Below are 19775 nucleotides of genomic sequence, written 5' to 3'. Positions count from 1 at the left end.
AAGTTACCCACCACAGCCTGATACAGCCCACTGTGGCTGAGTTATCAGAAAACTTTTGAAGGTGTCAGGCCTCAATGCAGGAGTTAAAGTCCATGGTGTAAAAGGGGAAGATGAGGGAGAGGGGACAGTGCCCCGCAGGGATCCCGTATCGCTTACTACACTTACTGTCCGACACACAGTGCTGCAGGCGCACATACTGTGGTCTGCCAGTCACTTAGCAAACTATCCAGGTCACTAGGGAGGCATCCACCTGCATCACTGTCAATTTATCACCAGTAGAGCTGGCCTGAAAGCACTGGAGAAGTTCAAAAAACATGATTCCCACAGTGCACGTCAGTTTGTCCAGGTGGGCGTAGACATGGCTGAGTAGGTAGAGAATGGCTGGGAGGCAAACTGGAGAGTGGCGGACATTGTCCTGACACTTTGGGCTCCTTAGAACCAACTGAGCATTGTTTGAGTCTACAGCCTCCCTGATTATTGTCACTCCTTTATGAGCACAATGTAATCATTTTCTGATAACAGGTCACGTCACAAAGCTGAAACCATCTCAAACTTGGCTTCTTGAACATGACAGTGAGTTCACTGTACTCTAATGGCCTCCACAGTCACCAGACCTCAATCAAATAGAGCAGCACTTGGATGTGGTGGAACAAGAGATCATGGATGTGAAGTCAACACATGTGCAGCAACTGTGTGATGCTATCGTGTCAATCTTAGAGGAATGTTTTCAGCGCATCTTTGAATTTGAACTATGAAGAGTTAAGGCGCAGTATTAGCAAGGTGTATGTGGCCAGTGAGTACATGTAGTGCATGTAGTGCAGTATTTTCAAAGTAAGCTTTAAAGCATCACAGCTGCAAAGGAAATACTGCACTGACATTTACATTTGAGGCACCAGAAACAAAATTCAGATTTCAATGATTACCTTTGGGACAATATTCTCTAGTTGGCTCCTTCGTGTCTCTAAATGAAGGCAGATTAAACATAAATTCATTCTAAAGTTTTGCTAGTAAGAGTTACCTGAAAATCCTGGAGTATAATATTACTGAATAGCACTCATTTCCCCATGTGGGATTATTTTCTATAGTGACCTAAAAATTCAAAGCATCATCTGAAGATAACAGAGACCATCTAGTGGATATCAGGAGACGCTCTGCTTTTCTTCAACAACAACCTTGTGCAGCCCGTTGCCTCTCTGCTAATGGAGTCAGAAGCACGCCATGTACTACTTCTCTCCCAGCTACGCATTCAAACGCGGCTTTAAATAGACTGTGCCAGACACCCGGCACTTGAACCCACTGTCTTATATAACACAAAAACTGGTTCAGACGTGATTCACCAATCAAGGACCCTGGCATAGACTAGATTGTTTTTGTCTTTGAAAAATACTGTCAGACACAAGCATTCCTGTCTGGGTGTGACGAAAACAGACAACAACAGCACTGCCGATATATTTCTGCAGGATGGAAAAACAGGTCAATCGGGGACTTTTAGATGAATTTGACATTCCTTGTAACAGTTTTCTTCTCTATGCAACAGATACATTTGCTTATTTGCTTTCCCTAAAGGGCTAGTTTCACATTTAGGGGCATAGTGTAGGATGGTTCTTACAGGGTTAGATGGCAGGCTGGATATAGAGGTGAAAGAAGCACCTCAGGAAGCCACGAGCTTAAAAAACATCCATTGTAAGTGTTGACATGCACAGTCTCTTCATTTTAGGCAGAGCCAGTCTTGTCATTTATGCCATGCAAAACTATTTTTTAAGCATAAAGTTGGGTAAACATTTACTGAGGAGAAAGTCAAGAGTGGCTTTTTGTATAGCGTTAAATCAACACGATATGCTTCTTGGCCATTAACGTGTCAGATGAATAACAAACTAATCCAAGGAGGTCAGTGCCAGCGCTCTTCTGTGACTGAACCCACCTCGACAAGGGTGAAGAACAATCGCAGCGATGGCGAGTCGGGCAGAAGGGAAACATAGACGTGTTATAAAAAAAGAAGGAAGAGTGCGAGGCTGCGGCTGTGCACATTGTACAGACAGTTGACTGTTTCACAACCCTCCCACGGAGAGTGTGCTGAACGGCAGCCTCGCTTTGATCACCTCTCTAGATTAACTGACAGTGTGTGTAAGTGTGTGTGTTACACATATGGTGTTCTTGTGTTTGTTGGTACAGAGCTGCAGAGGACTGTGAGCATTTAACTAAAACTCCCTGAGGTGATATGAAGGAAATATCTGAACTTCTCACTGTGTCAAATCTGTGGATACACGGAAAACATACAAGACGGTCAAATGTGGGAGGACCCACCATCATCAGCTGAGGCTTCACTGCTGTAGCCATCATAATCAGCAGTAAGCGGGCTGTACTTCTGCCGGCTCTCCCAGCTGAATCCTCCAGTGTGCTTGGCATTAGAGGACACCTTGGCTCCTCCTCTGAGGCCCTGGGAGCGGCTGACCGCTTCCTGATACTGACCCATCAGTTCATCCTCGCTGTCTGACGATGAAGCCTGCAAGTCAGCGTCGGAGTAGACCTTATCTGTTTGGGGATAGAGGACAATACAGTCAGTTCCACAATCATTTCCCTCCACACTGTCTTATATATCACAAAAACTGTTTCAGACATGATTCGACACACACAGTGTATATTAAATTAAAACAAAAACAATCGTGGTGTGATTGAACTGAAGACTTTTAGCATTAATTAGAGGTATTTTTAGGAATTTGCTGGCTTTATCTGAGGAAGTTTTATACACAGTCACACATTTTGAGGGGCTTAAAAGTAACTTGACTACTGACTGACTGTTTTATGGCCATGTGAGGCCCGTTACCTCGTTATAGAAATAAAAATTATGTTGATAAAAGATCTGGAACTACCTGTCTCCTGGAGCTCTCAATATGAGACCCAAAGAGATGTCCAATCAAGTGAGGGAGGCCGTTAATCATTCAATTGAAAAAACAAAACAAAAACAAAGAACCTTTAGAAGTGACCAAATCAACAAACTAGTACATTTTTTTTAAAAATAAAAGGAAGCATTCACTGGAAGAGCTGAAAAAACCCCACAGAAGATGACAAAAGTGGATGATGACAGGCTCAAAAGGTTGAAGGACATCGTGAAGGATTTGAATGTAGCTGAATGAAGGTCGATGAAGTTCATAATTTGCAAAATGAACATTGCACTGTATTTAATAAGGCTTTAAACAAGAGATTAAGTCTATAAGCTCATCAGGTTGAGTGTTTGGTACATTTATTAGACCGCCTGTCATAAAAGCAAGAAAACACAAGTTATTTAAAAAGCTGTTTAAAATAAAAATGATATTTATCAGGTAAAAAACAAAGTGAATTCTTGTTTTAACACCCAAATCTGAGCGGACAACCACCAAAAGTAATTTTTCTGTTCAAGAAAGCAAATAAATGATGGAAAATCTGGCATCTTAATCAAAAACTAATAATGTGCATTACTTTGTTTTTCTGCTGTTTCTAAAAGAGTAAAATTGAAAATGTTTGGATAACAACAATACTTATATTTTAGCATGAAAGAATATGATTAAAGAGCTTGCACACACTGGTGGAGTAACCATTACAAAAACATAAAATTGATTTTGAGAATCACCAATACTGTTAATTTAGAACATCTGAGGATTAAACCTCACACTGGGTGATGGTCTAATAGGTTTTGTAAGCACTACATGTTTGCTGATCTGATGGGATGTCCTTCCATAGACAGCATTTTGAAACCAGAGGAGATGCCCCCTGCTGGCTATTAGATGGAATTCAGGTTTAAGACAATTTTACTTTGGCTTCACTTTAAGAAGCATCTTTTTATATATAAAAATAAACACTGTATGGGTGGAAACAACAGATAAAATCAATGAGGGAAAAAAATCATTGCACTGGTTCTGGCAGCTGTAGCTTATTGGATCATTCTGAACAGAAAGCTCGTGATCGCTCAGAAAAGCCTTTGATAAGTAACTGCAGTGAAAACAGAAGAGCCCTGTGATTAAAAAGGAACATCTGCACCCTCATCCTGCGATGTTACTCTCTCCTTTTGGTTTCTCCTCCACCAAATTACCTCCATCACACATCCAGCGTGATGTAGTGACTGAATTCAGAGAAATTTACAAGATGTTTAAAATTCTGCTTGTGTTTTCAGTCTGTGTGTCATTTACTCTGATGTCATATACTCTTATGGGTTTTCTTGTTTATCTTGCCAAGTGGTTCTACAACATTTCTACTGGAATTATCACTCAATGCGACTCTTTCTTCATCACATATTAAATTTAAATCTCTTCTAAATTCGATAGCATTTATGGACTAAAGCATCCTTTAAACGAGTCATAAATTTGTCAAATGCATAAACTCATTTAGTTCGGTTAACTGATGGTTAGCCAAATCTGCTCACCTGCTTTGGTTGTATCAATCCAGCAACAATCATGCAACTTTCAATTAATGCCTTTTGAGTCACAACAACAACATGCTTTCATCAATGTTTTTAAAAAAGAGCTTCCAAATGTATTTATTAGCTGTGCCGTGACAGACTGGCAGCCTGGCCAACGGCGGATGAGATATTCTCCAGGTGTTCTCCTACTCCCCATTCCTACGCGCCAAAATGAGATTTTTGTTGTTTTAAAAGCTGAACAGGTGACACGTTTTGAAACTACTACAAAGGTTGAAAAGAAACTGGATAGATTTGTAACAGGTGTGTTTTACAAAAGCTAATGGACGTGATCTGAACACAAAAGCACAAATTGCCAGAGCCAATTTGCCTTCCACTGCAGGCAGGCGAGGGCGTCTCAATAAAAGCTGCTGCGTTTTCACAATACCATTTAAGAGACCCTTAAACAGGCAAACGTGTGATTCCACACGGAGGACAGATTGAGATTGAGTGAACCAAGACTTTCAATAGTCTAAACTTTGAACGTGTGCAGCAACCTGAAGTCACAGTGGAGGCTGTTTAAACAGTAATGAAGATTATTTCCAATAATGAAGCTGCCATGGTGCTCTGTGCACAGTTGTTACACAGCTGACAACTATTCATGGAAAACATAAAAGACTTTTTTTTTATCTTTGCCATCCTTAAATATTCAAACTCTAAGTCAGGCCTCGAGGGCCGGTGTCCTGCAGGTTTCAGATGTGTCCTTGATCCAACACAGCTCATTTAAATGGCCAAATTACCTTCTCAACATGTCTTGAAGTTCTCCAAAGGTCTGATAATGACCTAATCATTTGATTTAGGTGTGATATCTAAAGCCTGCAGGACACCGGCCCTTGAGGCCTGGAGTTGAACATCCCTGCTCTAAGTGGTCACTTAAAGACTATAGTTAGTTACACGTCCTCTCAATTAGAAGAAGGTATTTCTCAATGTGATGCAGATGCTCAGTGAGGGGATAATTAAAATTAGGGAAAGAAACACAATAAAGCAGAGAATAAAAATGTAGCTGATCAGAGCAGTAAGCGAAGTCAGGAAGCTAGTTTTCTCTCACTGTAGCTTTGTATTTTTTCCAGCAGGAGGCAGCACAGCTTTTAAAATAACCCAATCCGTGGTTGCTCTGCAAACCTTCCCACTAACTCAACATGCATTCCCACTTACAACATGCAGTCTTCAATACATACATCTTTAACAAACAGAATCAGGAAACTGTAAACTGTTTTTTCAACAGACCGGTAACAATTCGAACTCAAATATTTGTCTCATGTGTCTGTCAAAACAGCCACTGTTCCAAATCTGTCCACACAGAAGGTCATTGAGATTAGTCACTTTGCTGCGTTACACTGCCTGCCTTTGTTTTCTGCAGATGGCTTCTCTGAGTCGAGCAAACTCCCCGTGTGGGCTCCCGGGGGGCACCAACCTTTTAAACCTTTGAAGCCCCCGTGGGCAGATGACAAGTAAACAGTCCTACAGCTGTCAGTAACAGTAATCCCGGCATGGGCTGAGAAAGGCCAGTGTCAGTGGAAAATGCCTCCATGCAGAGGCAGGGCCTCGTGCTGGGATCAAAGGCACTAAAGAAAATCAGATGTGAAAGAAAGACAACCGAATGTGCTTTCATTTTAAATTTATGCATGCTCACCTTGCAGCTCAGTGGTTTTCCTGAATTCATCAAGGCACTGAAGGCTTCCTGGGTTCTCTAGTGCCAACTTATTGTTGAGGTACCAAAACAGGAAAGTCATGAGGATGATGAAGAGTCCGATGGCTGTCAGAAACCCCAGCACCTCTGGAGAGACTAGAAAACAAATACACATTTTTAAATATCAAAACGTGACTACTTAAGCTGTTTTTAGCCTTAAATCGAATGTAGTAGGTTGTCATGTTGTAAGAAATGGTAATAATGGTAATAATTTATTCACACCCGCTTTCACTTTTTCTGAGCTAAAAAAAAATATTCAGAAGAAGTGACAGTTAAGTGAAACCTGGGTCCAGGCCAGAAACACCACAACTATCCTCTAATGCTAACAGGACATCACCTCTTTGCAAAACATCTGCAAAATCAGCAGGTGAACACAAAGCCAGCAGCAAAGAATGTAGAGTGATGTTACAGATGAATGTATGAGCCAAATATTTAACAGGGAACAGAATAAGTGCCAAAAAAAAGCAGTCCAACTTCAACTCTCAATTTCTATCTATATCTATTTCTACAATAAAATCGACGTGACATCTGACTTTTTTACTTTTCCACATTGACAGAGTTTTTCACGTGTTTCAAAATAAGGAATCCTGTCAGTGTGTAGGACTAAGAGACTGAAGTTAGCCTAAGATTAATCTTTATGCTTTTCACTCATAATTATAAAACATTTCAGGTCCTCTTGGTGAGTAGAGAAAAAAAAACCCATAATAAATAATTTTTAGATTAGTTATTAAGTAACGTGTGATATATGTTACTTTTTTGAAAACGACCACAAATTACATTAACCAGTTGTTAAAAATAAAAACAAATGACTAATGTCCACATTCACAAACATCTTAGTTGTACAGTTAGAACACATCTTGGCTCCAGCTGAAACCTTCGCTGGGTACAATGCAGAAAAAACATCTGTACTGTGTCAGTATTTAGCATCTGACAAAAAAACACTTCTACAAACAATGCAGATGAGAGACACAGAGGCAAAGAAACCGGAGTGAAGGAGACACTCAGAGGGGTTGTGTCACTGTAGAAACGCAACCTGTTGGTTGCCATAGTGACAGGTTCAGGTGCAGCATCACACGGACCCCCAGACGCACGGGCGAGTCAGATCTCATTGAAGGCAGCACTGAGTGCCGCACATCAGGAGATCCAGTTAGGTCTGGACACAAACATCATTAGCGAGGCTTTGTTACGCCAGAATGAACCGGCCCAGGTGATACATGTATCCTGACTGCACTGGTGACAATATAAATGCATGACCTTCAGCTACATGTATGACCTTATGACATCAGGATGGAGGTGCAACGCCATCACAGACGGTTAAACGTCAGGATGCTTTTCTATTCTCTCCATCAGTGGCATCAAAGTGATCAAATAAGCCTATCATCTTTGTCCTAAACCACTTTTTTACTGTGCTTACATTAAAGATTTAGCTGCAATCAGCCTTCAGAGACCTGCTGTCACCACCTGCAGCCAGTTCAGAAGATTTTTTTAGCATTTCACTAAGGACAACTCATCTGTAACCAGAGGGTTCACTTCACTTGTTGGACTGTCTGGCTGAAGTGAGCGGTTATAACTGTTAAATATAAAAACACGGACAATACAAGGATGGAAACCTCCATGCAACAATGGAAAAAAATAGGTGGTTGACCAGTGAATGTGTTGAATTTTTTTTGCTTTCAACAACCAACTGCATGTAGTTGCAGCAACCCGCTGGTCATCAAGATGTTGAGCGTAAAACAGTCGTTCAATCACAAGGCAATTGCACAGACAATGGCTTTTACATTGCCAACATGTTGCAAGCACAACTCATGTGTCGTATTCTGGTTATTCTGGTAATTGTGTCACTTATTTTGGAGGGTTTACAGAATTCATGCTTCAAACCTACGAGGTGCTGGGTGAACTCTAAATTCACCTAGCTGACAACACAAGGTTGTAGCACAGTGTAAAAAATGAAGTATTTGATAAGTGTATATTTTTTAGATATTGTCAGGGATCCTGGGTCTGAGCGACCCAGGATCCCTGAGCAGTTATGGACTAATATTATAATATATATTTTGTATTGCTGTCCCTCGTTATCCCTGCTTGTGTGTGTGTGTGTGTGTGTGTGTGTGTGTGTGTGTGTGTGTGTGTGTGTGTGTTTCTGCGGGCGCCTTCAGGCCTGGTGGGTGTGGCCCTGCTGGCGGACTGGCCACACCCGAAGCCACACACCTGCTGCTGATCAGGCCTCGTCGGGGGAGCTACTTAAGAGTCTTGGAGCTCCCACCGACGTGGGATCATTTCGTGAGACTTCCCGTCAGTTCTCCAGCTGGTCTGTTTGTGAGTGTGAGCTTACCAAGTGAACTGAGGGTACTAACTACTGCCTCTATTTTCCCAGGAAGGATTGCTGGATGAGAGGGCAGCAGACACAGAGTGCACTGGCACGAGGGAGCAGACACATGGGCACAAACACGGGGAGAAGACACGGAGTGGAAGTCGGGAGCACACGGGGATGTATTATTGTTGTGTATCAGTTCCATCACTGTAAATAAACGCACTGCTTGTACATAGAGCACCGCGCCTGGGTCCTCCTTCCCCACACCCCCCACGGTTTGCCATGCCGAACCGTGACAGATATGGTTTAAAATGCCAACTTCTGTTTGGCAACTCTCTGGCAACAAATCCACCCCTGACCATTTTCTCCTCCTCATTTTGTTGCTCATCCTCTGTTTTGTCAACTAAAGGGGAAAAAAATGGAACTTTTAAAGGTTTTGATGATAAAGATGATAAAGAGCCATTTTAAAGGTGTCTGGATCCAGATCAACTTCAAAGGTTAGTCAGCTCTAAGCAGGGCCGAGCCAGATTTCTACTGAAATGTTTATGAAACACAGTTTTGAATAATCCTGTTAACAAGCTAAACTAATCCCAAAATCTCGCTGAAGTCAAAATTTAAAATGAGGGACAATTAATACTTTTTCCCCAGCATAACGAGAAACATTCCCAATTGTCTCAGCTATGATGCCTGATACTGTAGATCAACCATCTTAGTGACACAACAGACTGCAGCTGTGCTAACCAAAAGTGCTATTAGACAATAAACACTACAATGGAAGTAAAGCGCCTATTAAAGCCAATAAAGGCACTCATTAAAGCCATTTTTAATAAGTATGACGCATGTTCTTACAGAATGATTATGTCTTACACTACAGAGCTTTGCAAAGAGGCTGCTGGTTGTGGTGAACAGATCAATGGATGATAAAACCAGCAGATTCAGTGTGGTGTCTAATGGAATCAAATGTTTCCTCAGTGCTGCAGAATTGCTTTGCATTCAGAACATGTGGGGAAGAACAGGGGATTTTACCTCTGAAAGCTGCTCGCTCAAACACTTCATACACAGAGAAAGTTTGTGACAGAAAGAAAACTTTAGCAGCAGTCTGTATACTTTCTGTCATCCACCTGAATACTGGTGAGCATACAGAGTGGTGCACAGTGGTGATGGTGAGAAGAATTTAGATCCCAGGATGCAGTGAATGAGAAATAAATGTTCAATGTTCTTTCCAAAACTTGAAAGGGTTTAACATGCTACACCTACACCTGGCTCCTGTTTCACATTATGCAACCAATGGCATCGTTACTTATAGATGTATAAAAGATAGATCCAGCTGCTGTGGTAGGATCCATCTGTTTTTGAATGTCATTAAGAAGCTTCAGGATGAGTATTTTCACTGGTTCCATTTTGGTGCTTTAAAACCAAAGGTGACTGGTGCGTTGTAAATTTTACTGTGAACCCACAACCTATAATATATCCTAGATAATCCTAGTGATACGTATAATGCACATACACATAAACACATAAAATGAACTTAACATGTTTGATATGATCAGAATGGAGTGACCGAGCCCATCAAATCATCAATAAAACAGTTCCCATATTCTTCTATAGCATCAGAACCCGTGTTTGCAACCTCAGTCATCGCCCCCTGGTGGTCGTTATAAAGAATGCAGGTTTAAGGCCATTTTGCGTCAACTTGACTTCAGATCTAAAAGCTACATCTATCATCTACATCATCATTCAAATACAGATCAAGGAGGTCCATTTAGAGAACATTTCCTCAAACAAAAATCCAAAATGTAAAAGCCAGCATGCATTAAAATTCAATGCAATAAACTTTGATACAACTATTACGCTACTTTAGTGTCTTTTCTCCGTTTCCCTGACTTGTTTCTTTGGATGCCTCTATATGAGTTACAATGCATGCAACTAGCTTGTATTTCCTGTGTACAAACACTGGCTACTGTAAAAACAAAAGAAAATGCTGATTAAAATAACTAAACTGTAATTGCGGGAAAAGTTGTGCAGAGTAAAATAAAAAATGCAGCACTAGGTCTGGGTCTGTAAAGAACAGTCCACCTATTTTTTTCAATGTATGTGGATACACATCTTTCACCAGTCATACATAATAATTTATTTGACCCAAAGAATCATGGGTGTACTGACATACGCCCATGAATGATGGGGTGGCAGAGGTACTCAGCAGCAGCCAATACGTAAAAGAATAAACGCCTGAGAAGCACTTGCTTTACAATATTTCATGCACAGTCACAAAAGTGGAGAGATGGAACAGGTTTTCAAGTGCAATGGGAGACTTTAGATTACTGCTGAGCTCATTTACCATGATGAATGCAGCTCTACATGTAAAAGTCCATTTTGTTCAATTAAACCAAGCTGCTGCCTTTCTTACAAATGGGAGATAATGAGCCCATCTGGCAAGAAAGTACTTAGAAGACGTGTTTCTCCATTAGTGGCAATGATGACTGGTTCTCTGTTTTTAATTCCAATATAATGGCTGTAACAATTAACTGGTTTTAGCCATTAGTGGCACCAAGAGGAAAGAACTTGCACTGGTTTCAGTCTATTGTGTGTTTGTCAAGATTGAATAAAACCAGGTTCATTCCAGGTTTGAAGGAAAAATACATCTGTTCTTTTAAAGGGGAACTATTATGCTTGTCCTTACTTTTGTAATATTTTACACTGATCAGAGTTTCTGCCAGGAAGTTGTTAACCCCAGTGGCTTTGACAAGCAAAATTAATCAATGTGCTTTAACACTAACTGGTAGGTGCATCTCCTCAGACGCAGCGACAGGCAGTGGGGTTTATTTCCCATTTTACGGCCTACACCAGTGACAGAACTCTGCATCAACTTAACATCATTCCTACAGCCAAGAATGAGCTGGTCGATCGTATTTTGTCATCACTGGGAATCATCTTACCAGTTAAAACAAATCTTTTTACCAATTTTAAGGTTTTTTTTAGTTTTTTCAAGCTGGTGTTTATTTCCATCTTAGACAGGTGGTGGTGTTCATATTAAAGAGGGCCAAAGCATCTAATAATGAGATCACCACATGTACTTACTACTTGCTTACTATCAATGTTTGTGAGCATGGAAGCCCCGCCCACCAGTTTTTCAAACCATTGGTTTACAAAGCACAGCAATCAGAAAAAGGTGTGTTGAAAGGCAGACACCGACAACCTGTAGTTAAATTCAGTCTTTATTTATAAAGCACAGTCACCTCGAGGTATTTTATACTGTTAGGTAAAGACCCCACAATAATACAGAGACAACCCTAACAATCAGAAAACTGCCTCTAAGCAAGCACTTGGCAACAGTGGGAACTAAAAACTCCCTTTAACAGGAAGAAACCTCCAGCAGAACCAGAAGAAGGCTCAGGGAGAGGCACCGTCTGCCGCAACTGACTCGGGTTGATGGACGGGAGACTGAGGGCGACAGTTTTGGATGCAAAGAGCCTTCCAGCTCTATATAGGTCTTTAGGGAAACAGACTTTAAACACTTTCCTGATGCGTTTATGGCCTCAGTGACTTTTCTGGGTTGGACTGAATAAAAACAATGAGACCATTTTGTAAATTTTGATCATTCTGTTTCAGAAAGGAGGATTATCTGCGATGTGCTCCCATGACTTGTGATTAATTTGTTATTGACAAGTTGTTAGCAGTCAGTTCCTCTCCTCGTTCCTGACATAAACTTTCAAAATATGTATGTGGCAACGAGTAAACTCTTATCTGAAGGCTTTCAAAAAGGACTTCACAATGCTGCATAAAGGCCCAGTACAAGTTAAATCCAGATGTTTATTGAACTCTGAATCATGCAAATCTACTCTTTTAGAGTTCAAAATGAAAAATACAGATCTGGAGCTTATTTTACGCATAACATCGTCCCAGTTAAGCTTAAGTAATTGTTGCTTTAACAACAAGACTGCTACACAAAACAACCAGACTCTTTCACATCTAAAGAAGCAGAAGACAGTTACATAACCTGCCGTGTGCTTATTTCCACCTGATACTCGTCTGTTAGCCTTAAAACATGTGTGCATGCCAGGAAATTTGGCAGATTTTAATTTTGTTGTCCTCTTTGTCTGTAATGAGCCGATTATTGTTGGTAGCTTTCAGTGTCTGGTCGCACGGCGCTAAGGGAGCAGGAGGCGTTCTCTCATGGGAATGTCTGTCTGCTCACACTGTACCAGCTTCTCACTGTTGACTGAATTATTCACAGCACAGATGGATCCTGCTCTGTATAATTCCCCAAATGCCTCAAACAGGGAAAAGAATATTAAATCGTGGAGATCTACAGTGAGTTTCACTCCTGACTTCAAACTACTATATATTTTTATTTTATCTACACATAAACTGCATCATACTTCTTTCATCTGCTAAAAAACAAAACAAAATATTTCATCAAAGAAAATGTTTTTTTAATTCCACAGCAAAACTGGTGCTGTGTGAAAGTGTGGGTGCTGTGTGGTATAAGCTGTCTAACATCATTTATCATTTTCCTGTTGGACTTACTTCACCAAATAAGCCAGATTCCATTAAAATACTGAGAATAGCCCCGTGTGTGGGACTGACTGATGACTCACCGGACGATTAAACAATAACCGACTGTGTTACACAAGAAGCACAGAGAACAATTATGTGGGAAAGGAACCCTGTAACAGCTATAAAATGTACCGAACACCTTTAAAAAGAGCCACTTTTTGAAAATTAATGTGTGAAGTGAATTAACAACCAAGTACTTTAGAAAATACACATATTTGGCATTTCCTGCAGCATAACTCATACTTTCCTCCTCATGGCAACAGATCAATGAAATCAGTTCAGGATTAAATTCCTAATTAAATTTAGAGAAATATGAGTATCAGAAAAATACAAAAACTTGTATGTGCAGTTTTCACAAACTGAGAAAGATTTTATGCAATTAACAGATGTCTCTGTTAATGGAAAATAAAACCTCTTAATAGTGATCCCCCCCCCCAGAAATGACACCACAGATTATAATGCTGCAAATATATAAATACTGCAACACTTTGTGGGTCACAGGCTCACCCACAGCTGTGCTCCCTTACATGTTTACAAAAGAAGAGAAATCCTGTGATTCTATATTTGGATCGAATATCGTTCTGATAATGAATTCATTAGCTACATATATGTATATACAACCAGCCACTTCATCAGGTACACCGTCAGACCTCTTCAGATGGTTTTAATAGACCTCTCTGCACTGAATCATACTTGTTATTAATCTCTGTCTCTCTTCCACAGCATGTCTTTATCCTGTCTTCCTTCTCTCTCCCCAACCGGTCACAGCAGATGGCCCCGCCCCTCCCTGAGCCTGGTTCTGCTGGAAGTTTCTTCCTGTCAAAAGTTTTTCCTTGAGGCGACTGTTGTTGTGATTTGGCGCTGTATAAATAAAATTGAATTGAATTTTACCCTCAGAGCTGTATTATTCCTTAATGGCATAGATTAGCAGCTATCATGACAGCATGCAGATTTATAGGCAACACATCCATTATGTGACCCCCCCGATTCTACCACATCCCAAAGGTGCTTTATTGTATTGAGACCTGATGCCTATGGAGGCCATTTGAGTGCAGTGTCTTCATTGCTATGTATAAGAAACCAAATTGAGATGATTAGAACTTGGCTGGTGCATTAAATTGCCATCAGAAAATACATAATGTTTGGTCATAAAGAGATGGATATGGTTAGGAGAATTACTCAGGTACACTGTCGCATTTAAATGAAGCTCAGTTGGTACTAAGAGATGCCAGATTTCTGATCAAATCATTCATCTACTGTCCATTTTTGTTGAGCCTGAGTGAGATGTACTCTCAGTTCCTGTGTCTGTTCCCATATGACAGAAGTGGCATCCAGTGTGGTCTTCTGCTGCGGTAGCCAATCAGCTTTAAGGTACAACGTCTGAGTTGTAACAAGCGTGTGTTTGAGTTAGTCCTCCCTCTCCAACAGCTCAAAGTAGAGCTCCTTCTGTGTGACGAGCAGTGTTGGTCAAGTTACTTGAAAAAAGTAATCAGTAACTAATTACTGATTACTTCCCCCAAAAAGTAATCCCGTTACTTTACTGATTACTTATTTTCAAAAGTAATTAATTACTTAGTTACTTTTTAAAAACACGATTTACAACCTGAAGAGGTGATAAAGCGATAGATCCTTCAGCCCAATTCTACTTTTTCTACATAATCCATCATACAAAATGTAATCAAATGGAAAAGTCTCTTTTTTAAACTTGTTTTATTAGTTTTAATCTTTTAACTTTATGCATCAAGCAAAAATTTAATTATATGCAACATTCTCTGAGTTGAATAAATTAGTTTAACATTTAAACCTATTTTCTGCACATTCCAGCACATAAAATAAAATGTTTTTTGTGTTTACACTCACTCTTTCAAATAGATGCAAGTAAAACACAGCAGAAAATAAATAAAGTCAAAGACTCAGCGGTCCTGTTGCTTTTTCACCTGTAAAGCAGGAGTGGGGCAGGCGGAGGTTTACCCTGGTGCAGGTGTGCCGCGGTCAGTTGAAGAATCCGCGACTTTCTCTGTGAGTTTCCCATTATGTCGTAGCTACTCGGTGCTTGTTTGGAAGTTTAAGGGTTTTTTTCGCTGTAAAAAGAAGTTTTCTTCCCACGCACAACGGACACTAATGTTTTTGTCACTTTTTATGGAATCAAACTCAAAGTAAGGTCAGTACTTCCACGCTTTAAACGCTGCACGCTCATACTCTCTCCCACAATCGATATGTGATCCATTGTTGATCTGCAGACAGCTGTTGTCACTAACGGCGCACTCGCTTACGTCACTGTCATGAGACATTCTCGCAAAAAATCACGGTTTTAGTAACGGGAAAGTAATGGTAATCTAATTACCGTTTTTGCAATAGTAATCCCTTACTTTACTCGTTACTTGAAAAAAGTAATCAGATTACAGTAACGCGTTACTGCCCATCTTTGGTGACGAGTGGAGCAAAATGTTTTTCTTTTACTTTTCTTGATCCTGCTTTACTAAAATAACTAAATTAGGTTTTACGAGTAATGCACATATTTAACATTTTGTCGTGTGAAATGTTTAAGTCATGCCTCATGTTGCCTCAGGCAAAACTGAATGGCTCCCATTATCCTTCTCAGAGTGAGGAGTAAAGCTCAATTTAATTCTGGTATTGGATGGGTACTCCGTATCAGCAGTAATTCAGAGATTTAATTAGATTTAATTAAAAATTGATTCTCCAGTCACTGGTGAATGCAAAAGAAAAGGCACAATGAAAATTGCATTTCGCTTTAATCAGTGTAAGAAAAGCAATTGGCTTCAACTCCTCAAAAAACAGTTAAAAGATGACAACCACCTCCCTGGTTGGGGAGATCCAACAGTTTTCATGTTCGTCTAAAATAAAACTCCTGTAGCTGCCAACATTTCACACCAGTGGGAACCAAGAATTACAACCAGAAAAGCCTTTTAATAGTTTAACATTCAATGCAATGACAGCAAGAGCCAGAGGCGTCCTCGGCTTTCATTTTACAATGTCAGGTTTTCTAAAAGGACACAGTTGATGAACTACATCTCACGTGATGCTCCAGGAGGAGGAAGAGGACATTGCTGGATAAAGTCGGATCTGTCCACATGCCAACTGTCATCAAGAACCAAACCTCCTCAAATCCACATAGACACCCACACACTCCACAGGCAGCTCATAAGCACTCTCAGCGCTCCCATGCAAACTCCCACACATACTCTGAAGCACATTACCCACAGAGTAGCCACACACATGCAAACACACAACACATACACCTGTGGTAGTTTCAAACAAATGGATTAAACCCACATTAAACCCACGCACACACACACACACACACACACACACACACACAGTTCTACAAGCAGACCACTCAGCTGCCCCCTCCATCATGATCAGGACCTTCTGCAATCACTTGTGCATATTTATTTTTTAGTTTGAAATACTTTCTTTATGAACATGAGTATGCTGTGGTAAAAGAGAAGTACTCGGTACTTTCACTGAACATGCCAAGTTACAGCTCTTCTAGTTAACTTGATTTATTAGTGTGTAAAAATGCAAAAAAATAAAAAAATAAATAAAAAATCTGGCAAGTCAGGAACGTCAATATATGAGCTGCATCGAAAACAAACCATGTCTGCTCACCGAGAAATGACTAGGAGCAGGATTTGTTATTAATATATGACAGTGAAAAATAATTACTAAGGTTAACCACGCATTGGAGGGTATAAGCATCCTGGATTTCTTTTAGGTAACCCAAAAAAGACAAAAACAGCCTTCACACTTCTTGGCTCCAAGTAATCGATCTTTAGGAGCTTCCTCAGGCAACACTGTGCACACCTCTCTCTTTTTTTTCCTGCAACATCCTCTCACTTCCGATATTCTTCACCAAATCAATTGATGTCTTTGTTATATAAGGATAAAAAATGAGAGAAATATATCCAGTGAAAGCTCTTAGTAGATAGCATACGTATCACCCTGCTAAATCCTTAGCCTCTTCCAAGACACAAGTGTGAGGATTTCTATTACTATAAAGGTCATATCCAACCTTTAAATGTCACTTCCCTTTGTTGGCAAAAGCCATGATGTTCACAGAACCACCAAGAAGATGCAAATGGTATCAGGTGACATTTAAATGGGTGAAGTCTCATTTATCAGTTTGTTCAGAGTTTCATTTCAAACTCTGCTTTCATCATTTCTAATGTTTCCGGTTGCTTCCTTACTGATTGTGAAACCGTCTCCTGGACGTCAAGACTTGTGTGGAAAATGCGCTAAAAGACGCATGTAGAGGTTTGGCTCTAAAAGATGAATTCGTTAAACAACAAATTAAGTGCCTTAATTTATATTTTTGAAATATGATTTTCATTCAGTGATAATAACCTTTAATAAGAACAACAACAACCTTTCCAATGCAATTAAAGTGAAGCAGCACATTGAAGCATTATTAAAAAAGAAAAGAAGCTCTTCATATGCAAATAAGATATTAATGCAGAAGTAGTAATTTGTTGTTTTGATAACTACAGCACAATACTGGTTCAAGAACTTTGATTACAGAATACAAACTACAGTGTTTTTATTTTCTAATAATGAAAATTATAGAAAAATATGAGTAAAACTGGGCAGCTACAAACTCATCTTATTCCTTATCCGTTATTATTTGTTTCTAAAAAATACAGGGGAACCCTGACGTTCTCCTCCTAAATCTCTGAAAGCCTGAACCATCCAACACTAAATCTAAACTAATGTTCAAGAAGCTGTTTTTATGTCCCATCATATTCTGTCATAAACAAATACACACATACTTTCACTCAAACCTTCATGGCCTGCCTCCCATTTTTTATGTACGCATGATGTAGTCAGTGTAACGACATATATGTACTTTTATATTATCGTCTGACACTGCTCTGACGTTTCGTAGCTCCCTTCGGTGAGTTACATTTAAAGAAACCACTCACTGCAGATAAACAAAGAAAAGCTTGTGGTTACACCCACCAGATGCTGAACAATAAATCCCTGCGCTTGAATACCGTAGAGTTTTACAAGGACTTTTTGCCACTTCTTTACCAACATGGTAAATAAAATATTTCAGATTATTAAAATTGCTCGCCACATGAAGACTTCCCTGATTACATTAATAATCGCCCAATTTCATTACTGAAATTCTTTAGACAAACAGAACAGAGAACAGAAAACGAATTTGTAATAACTTTATAATAACATTAACTTTGGTGTTTCCTTACATGCAATTATGTAATTACAGTAACTTGTTATCTGGTATCATTGAAATCCCATCTAATAGTTGTTGCTTAACAAAACATTATTTTTTGGATTCTAATTAAGCATTATTTGCATTTATTCTAAACATTTCATTCCCCATACAATAAAATGCTTTAGTGCACTGAGACAGCAATAAAATGGAAATAAGATGGAGCCAGTCTGCTATCAATTTGGAATTGAATATTGTCAAGTTTGCAATTACATACAATCTGTTTGTGATATTACGGTGAATAACTGTGTTAGATCAATGAAAACAAAGTGTTAACTAGAGGTAAAGCTGAACTTCTGAGTGACCAGCTGACTGCTTAATATGAAATAGAAGTAAACCTATCGTGGCATCTTGGAGTACTGGAAGGGCGAATTGTTTTTTTCAATGCTTTAATTATTTAATTAAAAAAATCTGTCATGCATATTTAAAAAAAAAATTAATTCGTTAAATAAAAATGGAATTTAAATGCTTCTGTTATCAGAGCAACAAGCGGATGTTATAATTTATAGGTAATTATTCCATAATTGGGTATCTCATTTTAGCTTTTAGCTTTAACCTTTGCAAACACATCAAATGTTTAAAATGCTACAGCTCTGCAAGCATTATTTTTGTTCACTGCATTTGAAATAAAGCTGGCTGCAAATTGCTACCATCACAAATGAAAGCACGCAGCAAAAGTGACATCATGACTGCTGTGTGGCTGCCATGACAACAGTTTATCTAGTTCAGTGTCAAAACGATGCTAGCATACTGTAAAACCATAAATCATGACATTGGAGCATCTTAGAAACTTGGGCATACATAAAGGAAACGCTAACTATGACAAACACAAACATACCTGTTAAAAAAAAGAATTCTTTTATAGAAATAAAAAGGCGACTTCTTGTGTCACAAGCGTTTATACATCACAGATGCAACATCAGATAATTCTAACTGATCACCTTTTACAAGCTTTACAAACACCATGAACAAGCAGTGAGCACACAGAACGAAAGAGTACAGCAGACCAACAATAAACGCGACTCAAAACAGCCAGAAACAAACACACAGATGTTTTTCAGTGGTGATAAATGATCAGACAGGTGGAGGGGGAGGTGCAGTGCATGGGTCAAAGGTCAACCTCCCAGAGCTCTGATCTGCCCTACCTTTTCTGACGCAGATCAGCTCATGTACTCCACAGTTACGCTCGCCACCTGGAAAGACAATGCAGTTTCAATGAGCCACGCCGCGATGGAGGGAACACAAGACAAAAACATCACAGCCGCACATTTAAATATGTTGAGACGCATTTGGACACACTTCCACAGAAGGACAGGAATAACACGGATAGAAGACACAGACAGTGACTGGATGGTGACAGCTGGATGTGGACGATTAACACAGAAACATCCTTCTTGCATTTATTAAAGTTTTATTGCACAATTATGCACAATAGCTGGTTATGTGAGCTTCAGCTTAACTTCACTACCTTTTAAATTAAGCTACATTCAGTCAGACTGTCATTGAAAAGTACATTACTAAAAACAATGAAAGTTTGCCA

At 39.6% G+C, this 19775-nt stretch overlaps 1 protein-coding gene across 1 annotated transcript in view; it reads right to left on the bottom strand.

Moving 5' to 3' along the window:
- syt14a (synaptotagmin XIVa) overlaps window positions 1-19405 on the bottom strand; it is a 39139-nt gene extending 19734 nt beyond the window's left edge. The window contains exons 1-3 of the mRNA XM_085441515.1: window positions 19381-19405; window positions 6063-6215; window positions 2305-2532 (exon numbers count right to left, since the gene is read on the bottom strand). Of these exons, the coding sequence (XP_085297641.1) occupies window positions 2305-2532; window positions 6063-6162 (328 nt within the window). The 5' untranslated portion in view covers window positions 6163-6215; window positions 19381-19405. The remainder of the gene's footprint in view (window positions 1-2304; window positions 2533-6062; window positions 6216-19380) is intronic.
- Between the last annotated feature and the right edge of the window lie 370 nt (window positions 19406-19775).

The sequence above is a fragment of the Copadichromis virginalis genome, linkage group LG19 (genome assembly GCF_057382275.1).
Source record: "Copadichromis virginalis isolate Kocher_CV1m ecotype Utaka linkage group LG19, C_Virginalis_male_GT1.1, whole genome shotgun sequence".
Lineage (NCBI taxonomy): Eukaryota > Metazoa > Chordata > Actinopteri > Cichliformes > Cichlidae > Copadichromis > Copadichromis virginalis.
The sequence above is the reverse complement of the archived record's forward strand: the minus strand, read 5'-3'. Positions and strand labels throughout refer to the sequence as shown.